A 9,129-nucleotide genomic window follows, 5' to 3' on the forward strand; every position below is an offset into this window, starting at 1 on the left:
ATTTTGATAATTTGGAATCGGTTCTCGATCGTCGTTCTATTCATGATTTTCCGCTTAGAATATTGATCATAAAATATAAAAAAGTATGCGCTGTATCACAGCTCGGTTTGACTGTTAACCCTTTCTTAAGTTGTATTTAGGCAAAGAAAAAAAACAGTTGTAAAATCTTACCAGAAAGGTAAATGTCATTTCTTGCAAATCGCACCAGGTAGTAGTCATGACACTTGCAATATTTCGCCTGCCATAAAACAGGAAGTCTCCAATGTGTTCTGTAATAAATTATTAATAATTTAAAATAAGTCCACTTGCATGCAGCATGAATTTTTAGCGTGGATCAGTGATTGCACCCTCACCCTAAGCTGTCTTTGACTATGTAAACGAAAGATTATTGAACATTTATGTTCAATTAACCCTTCGTCGTTAAACGACCAATCATTTATAGGCGAAAGCGAGATGTGCCGCATCAGTAGGCAAGCCAAACGTTATTAACTTATTTGCACATTAATTATGGTGATATTTTATAATTATATTCCAAACTCTAGTTTCGCCATTCAGCATGGCAGGCACTGTGCACTCTCCAACGACACACTAAAACGTAATTTTAGTTAGTAACTACATGAAAATCACGAAATAATTATTGTTCTCTAAATTGGTGCAAAACTTCTTCGCCTTATCTCCGTAATTCTGGTGATCATAAATTATTTTATTAGGAAATATTTGAAATAAAGCACGGATGTAAACTTATATTATTCACATCAGTCAATTACTTTACCCAATATTAAGTTTTCCATTCGGAACATTAAAAGTTGACTACATAGTTATAGGACTTATAGGTACCAAGATTTTTACTACAATCTTATCATAGACTGTTTTATGCATTTGCTTTCGGATGTTACATATAGTTGCATTGGTTTGACCCACTCGTCGATCATTCGGTAACATGATTTATTTTAGCATGGAACATGCTTTTTTTTAGCTTGACCAACCGCGCGGATTCGTTACGTTTCGCCAGGCGCGTTACGACATACCCGGGCGAATTCGTAACGTTTCGCTAGCCATCGAGACATCGCACATGGACAGTGGGCGCAAATAGTACTGGAATTGGTGACCTCTTTTTCTTTTGAATTTGGACAAGCATCATTCAGAGAATCTGTAGGCAAAGCATGCTCCAGGTTTTTTTAAATTTAAGCCGTCAGGGCTTAATATGTAGTACCTAGATAAGTACTTTGATAATTTCTTAACGTCAGTTTACTGTCGCCACGTTATTCAATAATATCTGAAGATGCTAAAAAGCAAAGACGAAAAAAAAAACTCATGATTGATAATATTGATATGAATTATTATGATTTTTCTAGGTGTCTACCAAGGGATTTGTCACGAGGCATCACGATACAGATCAGAGGCAGCAATCGTCAGATGATGGAATCCAAAATAGAACGGGACAGTATTCAGAAGGGACGAGAGTTGCGAACAACATTAAACAAGAAATCTCAGAACGAGATGCTCCGAAGGAACTTCGCCTTATTCTGAGAAGAATAATCCATTTCTCACGTTATTTTATTTGCTGCATTTGTAACGAAGTTTTTGGATGCGGTAAGGCTCTTAAAACTCACAAAATGGTTCACAAAGACGTCATTGTTGATGAAGGCAATGTATTCTCGCAAAATAGTAATGTCAAAACACATCAAAAGACGCATACTTCTGAAAAACCTTATAAATGCAATATGTGTTCTTATAGATGCTCGTACTTTTGTTATCTTAAAAGACATAAAATGACACACTGGTGAAAAACCTTACCAATGTAATGTATGTTCATATAGATGCTCGGCAGGCAGTAATCTTAAAAATCATAAACTGACACATACTGGTGAAAAACCTTACAAATGTTATATGTGTTCATATAGATGCTCGACATCTGGTAGTCTTAAAAAACATAAACTGACACATACTGGTGAAAAACCTTACAAATGCAATGTATGTTCTTTTCGATGCTCGACATCTGGTAGTCTAAAAAGACATCAAATGACACATACTGGTGAAAAACCTTATACATGCAGTGTATGTTCATATAGATGCTCGACATCTAGTAGTCTTAAAGTACATAAAATGACACATACTGGTGAAAAAGCTTATACATGCAATCTATGTTCATATAGATGCTCAACATCTTGTAATTTAAAAACTCATAAAAAGACACATTCTCGTGAAAAACCTTATACATGCAGTGTATGTTCATATAGGTGCTTGAACCTTAGCGATCTCAAGAGACATCAAATGACACATTCTGGTGAAAAAGCTTATATATGCAATCTATGTTCATATAGATGCACAACATCTTGTAATTTAAAAACTCATAAAAAGTCACATTCTGGTGAAAAACCTTATAAATGCAATATGTGTTCTTATAGATGCTCGAACCTTTGTTATCTTAAAAGACATAAAATGACACACACTGGTGAAAAACCTTACAAATGTAATGTATGTTCATATAGATGCTCGACAGGCAGTAATCTTAAAGACCATAAACTGACACATACTGGTGAAAAACCTTATAAATGCAATGTATGTTCTTTTCGATGCTCGTCATTTGGTAGTTTAAAAAAACATAAAATTATACATACTGGTGAAAAACCTTATAAATGCAGTGTATGTTCATATAGGTGCTCGAACCTTAGCGATCTCAAGAGACATCAAATGACACATACTGGTGAAAAACCTTATACATGCAGTGTATGTTCATATAGATGCTCGACATCTAGTAGTCTTAAAGTACATAAGATGACACATACTGGTGAAAAACCTTATAAATGCAATGTATGTTCATATAAATGCTCGCAACTTGGTAGTATTAAGAGACATAAAATGACACATACTGGTGAAAAACCTTATAAATGCAATGTTTGATCATATGGATGCTCACGACTCCGTTATCTTAACCTTTAACCTCTAACTCTTTAGTGCCAGACCCAATGCTCACGTTAGTGTCACTCGTGTCCACATGGACACGCAATTATTGTAGTCAAGCTTACTTTGGCTAATTGTTATTTCAAAATAATAATTTGCTTTATAAACGTTAGTCAGTTGAAATAAGTACACTGCTTCAATTGTCCGTCATTTGAATGATCTGGCTGACATATTAAAGTTAATATCAAGTGTCAAAGTGGCTATTCGTTTTTAATCACAAAAGGATAGAATTATGTTCATGGTAGGCCTGTTTTTCTGATTGTATTATTTCAAAGAATAATATTTCTGTCATTGAATGAATTATTTGTTTATGCAGTTTCTCTCATATGAAGACGCACCTGGCGCGTAATGACCAGGCGGCCGATCGATGTAATTAACGTGCATTTTAAAGGTGGTTATTAAAAAATCATTATCTTGTCAGCAGCGAACATTCGCTGCTGAACCAATTTTATAAACGAAATGAACTATACCAATTGTATAAAAAGATAGTAAATTTTAATTTCAATGTAAGAAATATTATTGCCTATTAATAGACTTGTTCTCCATTTACACACCCAAACACGCACACGTCTTCGTTTTGTAATCATTCTAGTATTAATAATTTCGCAACAATTGCCGTAGCAGTAATTTAATTTCTTGTAAAAGTGTAAATTAGTATTTGTGGAATAGCGTCTAAGCGCATTGACACTAAGGAATCCAATCACGGGATTCCGGACAATTTTTGATACCTTGGAATCCCGGGATTAGGAAACAATATTCCGAAACTTTTGGGTTTGATTTTATTATTAAACACAATCATTCGATACCTATGTGTACAAAAATATTATCTTAGTGACGTGTACGTACCTACCTGCACATGTCACAGGTGGAATCGCCGGATGCTCGTGGATAATAAATAACCACTTTTGCTGCCTTAAGTAATTGTAACAACATTAGAAGAATAATAAACCCAGTTAGATGCCACTGACGTCCTGGCACGCGAGCAGCGTCTAACTGCCAGTACCACAAATGTGCAGGCACGCACATGCTTCAGTGCCGAATTTTGAGAATGTATCTACTATGTTTTAATTTTATTATAGAAATTTAAAACAAACCCATTCTCAAATGAGAAGCAATTGTCAGAATCTCGTAATGTTTGTGAATTTACTATAAGTATGTATTGTTTTTATTGTCAATACAGTATTATGATATTTTTTTATTTTAATCAAACTTGTATTTTTGATGTTTTTTTTTTAAATAAATAAATAAATGTGTTTTTACTCTTAATACATTCCACTAATTATTTTTACATTAAACATATAGATTTCCATGATTGAACGAACACAATTTTAATATTAAATGTCTTTAAATAGTATAATTTACGCTAGGCATTATTCTGCCGATTTAATCAATGCTACCTATATGAGTGGTTCGCCAGCCATGTGAACCAAGTCCATTCTGCTTCGTTTCTTGTAAACTAGGTTCAAACATAATATTTGAGTATTTCTAATTCTGTTATTGCTTTTACAGAATAACTTAAATGCACTCAACATAGTACTTCAGATTTGTAATCATACCTACTTATATTGTAAAAGTATATAAAAATTTAATATTTATTATTAAAAAAAATACCAATCCTTGGATAGTCAAATTGTAGTCCCGGGCTCTAAATTTTAGTTCGGGATTGAATTCCCTAAGATTTCTTAAATTTTATAACTAACTTTCGTTAATATTTTAAAAGCATATTAATCGTGGTTTTAGTCGGTAAACTCCACAAATATTAAGATCGCTCAGTTTCCATTACATTTTATTACATACGCAACAGTGGCAGTATTTTATTATCTATGTGATTATGTATTTACTAAGCACGGTAATAAATGGTTTTGCTCAAATTTTGTATGGTTTATCAACTAAATATTAATGATGACGTGTTGTATTATTGACTCCTATAAACTTTTCATTGTGATGGATTGTCTTTCTATACACCCTGCATATTAGAAAATAATAATGTTTTAGCAAAATGTTGTGTAAAATTCTTATACTCTATCTCTATACAAGAAGGATTTTTTTTATCAACTTTGAGGGAACCTGCCTAACTAGAGTGTAGTTAGTGTTACCTAATCACCAATTTAGTATTATTTTCAATGCTAACATTGAAAAGATCAGATGCTACAATCATAAAAATAATTTATTGAAGATAGGCACTGTACGTTCTGGTCTGCGAAGACAGCGCTTGACTTAAATTAAGAAGGCTGATAGCTAGCTATGTGCGGCTGTATATGAGTACCTACCATGAAGATATCGATGCTCACATCACCAATGTAAAGATTTTAACAATAGTAAATGAGACACAATAACTTATAAGTAACTTACACCTATCAAGCACAGAAAAGCTGTAATTTACTTTTACCATATGATTTACCTACTTCAATGAGAAGTATGATTTTATCCCTACTCCTTTTTTGTGTTCAGTTTATTGTGGAATGTATAGAATCAACCCCGTTTTATGTTTGACCTACAACCAAGTATTCGTGGGTAATAGTCGTCCAAGTTCCTGATGGTATATAGATAAGTTCATGGTGGCAACTGATTTAATTTGATTCTGTAGAGCGCAATTATAGTTGAAATAGAAAAGTATATCTTTTCCACTACGATTTTCGTTTAGGTTCAGCAAAACGCTAGAACTGATCACGTTGGTACCTATGTTAGCCAAAGAACCAGTGATTTGACGGTGCACTTCTTTGGCATTGGCCATTTGTGTTAATTATTTTGTAAAACTTAAACATATTTTAACTTTCTTTCGTAAAAAAATTGCCATCTTATCACCACAGGTAACTTGGAGAAGAGCGGGTAGATCAAAACATAATTTTGAATGCACAGACATGCTTCAATAGTGTCATTGGATTTTTCTTTACGAGCCATCTTTTGTTTATTTTGTAAATGAGTTTGATACTCATTTTCAAATTAAATTTTCTTATTATTATCAGCTTTCTCAAAATCCTAAAATTATTCAGTAAGTCTAAATAATATACGAAACGTCAAGTAGGTATGTTAATAAAAAAAAGTATTTTATTAAAAGAGTGCTAGTTATTTAATCTCAACAGTAGGTATGTAATGCGATGATCTATCTTAAAAACAATGCACTTATAAAGTTGTTTTTAACCAGTATGCTAGGTACATTTTATGTTTTACAAGACTACGAAGTCGCAGGCTTCTATATAAACATACTTCGCATTCATAATGTGAATAACTAAATTTTTCATTTGATAAATAATGATAGGTAGATATAATATTTACTACCTACCTACTGACAACACCAAATCTAATTTACAGAACGCAGCAAACAATAGAGAACAGATGCCTGCGAATCGTCTACGAACTCAAGCCTCACCAGCATCAAAGGTCAATGCAAAACACGTTAAAATCGACATTGCCGAAACCATAACTAAATACAGAGAAACCTTCTTGAATAGACTGACAGAAAGGCCTCACATGAAACCTACCTACTAACAACCACCCAGATTTGGCTAGCTCAGATGTAGGATCTGGGGGTCATCTTAGGTGAGGAACTTGGAGTAGATAGTGAAAACACTCGATGATGGTGTTCAACTATAGGTATTTTAACGAATAAAACTCACTTTTAGTATAACGATATTTATTGTTAATCGCACTAATTTTATTCTACGGTCAAAGTCACACAGTTATGTTATATATTATATAGTTTTTAGAAAAAGTTATAAATTTTATGAAGTTTAAATAAACAATGATAGGAATTAATTTATCTAGTTTTATAAACTTGTAAAGGGTTTCATTTAGTCACAGTTCTGTTCGTTGAATAATTTGTGTATAACCACTGGTTATAGTCTTAAGTTAATGTTTAAACTTATAAAAAGTATAATAAAACTCGTGTTTATTTATAGGATTATTTATATAATTATTTATAATAGTCTTTTTGTTGGGGACTCGGTTTTGTAATTAAAGTTATAAAATATTTATTTATTTTTTTATAAAACTTAAATTTAACATATTAAAATTATAAAAGTAGGTTTATATATTTATAAAGACTATATTTAGTAACACTGTGTAACTCTGGAGGTATGAGTGGCTAATTAGATAGTTGGGGTACCGCACATGTGATTAATATGTGTTCACAGCGGAAGAGCCGATCGAAGTAGTTAGGTTACACGGTCACTAAAAGCGGAGGATGTCATCGAGGTATGACTAATTATTACTAAATAAAATTGTGAGCGGGTTTAATAGCGGGTGTGTAGGTTTCTTCGATTAACGAAGATTTTCACGAAAAGTGCGAAGTAGATCTGAAGAGCTCATGCACGTGTTTTCGGAAAATATCACTTGCACGGAACTGAATAAGATGGAAATCCGGGCTGTTTTTTGTGCCCGGAAGGACTTTGGTAGGGAATGGACTGAGAAAAGGGACAGCCCTCATGTCTCTCTCTGTTTTAGAGGAAAAACCGTGGTTATTCACGCAGGTTAAAATTTATTGATATGGATGATAGGTAAATATATGAAAGCTGATGGTTTGCAGGTATACTGAGAATTTCATGCACCTGCTTCCACCCTTTCTTATAGCGGGTCATAGAAGAACTAGGAAAAACGCTAAGAACATACTCGCGGATGGGGGTTAGTACTTGTACAGAGATTTATCTAAAAAGGAATATACAAGATAGAATTAGCTATTGAACAGACTATTTTAGAGAAAGCTCGGATGATCATGTGCACAAACGTAAGCCAATAATAGTCAAATTGATGAATTTATAAAAAGTGAAAGAAGTTGGATGGATGGTTCTACTTAACGTTTATCAAATATTTCATATCAAATATCTCAAGCACTATATGAGAAAACAATGTAGGTATGCACAAAGGCACACTACATAATCGACAAGAGTTTTAACTAAAAAAAAAAATTAAACCCACAGTCAGGTTTTGCATACAAACTTGAAGATCAAATAGCGCGCTGAGAATAGGTGGTAAACCAAAAAAAAATCATGCACTAACGTTTATCATGGTGTGATTTTTGACAGGGGGGTGGGAAGGATGGGATGGTATGTAGGGAAAGGTGGGAATGTGACAATTGATCGGATTGTCACGTGGGGAAAAGAGGAGTGGGTATGGGGTATGGAACGGGATAGGATAGGGATGAGCATGAGACTCGGGGAAATAGGAAGCAGGGTCGTGGTAGATTGATTTTTACCTCTATAGAGCTCAGTTACCTGTCCGGTTACTTTACTCATTCGTGTGATGTTCCTAGATTAATAAAAAGGCATAATAAATATGGAAGTAATAATAAAATCTCGGTTTGAGCGCCACTCTATGATGATGCATAGAGACAATAGTGATAAGGATAATTAAATGAAAAGCAAGTAGAGAAATTTCAACAAATGTATAATTAATAAATGAGATAACTTGCGGGCTACAGTGTATAAAGATGTATAATTACTCAAGTGAATCACGAACACCTAATGCAATATAATATTTAAACAAATTAGAACAAAAACCCAAAAGCTAGATCGGTCGGTGGACCGTAACATAAAAGAACAATAAATACCAATCACACAAAAGGTTCTTCAGCCTTCTCGCTGCCCTCGATTCCTTCCGGGACGGAATCGAGGGGTCCGTCTTCAAACGTGTGGGGACCGTGGAGTTCCTCCGATCTCCTGGCGTGGGGGGGACGTCCTTCGGATGGCCATCGTCCTCGTCTCCAAAACGTCAGGAAATCGAAAGCCCTGTGCCCCCGGGTCCGAGGCTCGGAACTGGCCAAGACGTCTGCTTCCTTCGAACGATCAAGACTGAGAGATCGACTCCTGCTTCACCTTTATGTACAAAGCCCGCTATCTCGTTTAGCGCCGGAAATAGTATAACGAACTCCGTACAAACTATCCCGTGCGCAGGCGTGATTCGGTCGATCTTTTGCGTAGTGTTGCCGTTGTAAAAATAGTGTGTTATGTTATAAAATAACATGACACGTTCACTGCCGATGCACAAGTGTTTAAGTTTTAAATTTAAAAAAATCCAAGATCAGTGACACAAGTATCCAGCATTTAGCTGGGTCACCCAAATTGCAATGCGAATAACCCCCTTAATGTGCGTGCACAAATGTATATTAATTTCGCACAAACGAACGCACTAAAAAAAAGTTGATAATTTGAACATGGGTGACCCAACGTT

At 34.4% G+C, this 9,129-nt stretch overlaps 1 protein-coding gene across 1 annotated transcript; it reads left to right on the forward strand.

Annotated features, from left to right (window-relative positions):
- The first annotated feature begins 2,092 nt into the window (after nucleotides 1-2,092).
- Nucleotides 2,093-4,478, forward strand: LOC147077010 (uncharacterized). The gene is made up of 2 exons (XM_085940963.1): nucleotides 2,093-2,707; nucleotides 4,474-4,478. Exons 1-2 carry the CDS (start codon nucleotides 2,107-2,109, stop codon nucleotides 4,476-4,478), a joined length of 606 nt encoding a protein of 201 aa, XP_085797089.1. The 5' UTR covers nucleotides 2,093-2,106.
- The last annotated feature ends 4,651 nt before the right edge of the window (nucleotides 4,479-9,129 follow it).

The sequence above is a fragment of the Rhyacophila brunnea genome, unplaced genomic scaffold (assembly GCF_057557595.1).
Source record: "Rhyacophila brunnea isolate RB1 unplaced genomic scaffold, BYU_Rbru_1.0 scaffold_13, whole genome shotgun sequence".
NCBI classification, from domain to species: Eukaryota; Metazoa; Arthropoda; class Insecta; order Trichoptera; family Rhyacophilidae; genus Rhyacophila; species Rhyacophila brunnea.

Excerpts from the sequence above, each read along its gene's own strand:
- LOC147077010 (XM_085940963.1), top strand. The coding sequence starts at position 2,107 with ATGACACATACTGGTGAAAAAGCTTATACATGCAATCTATGTTCATAT.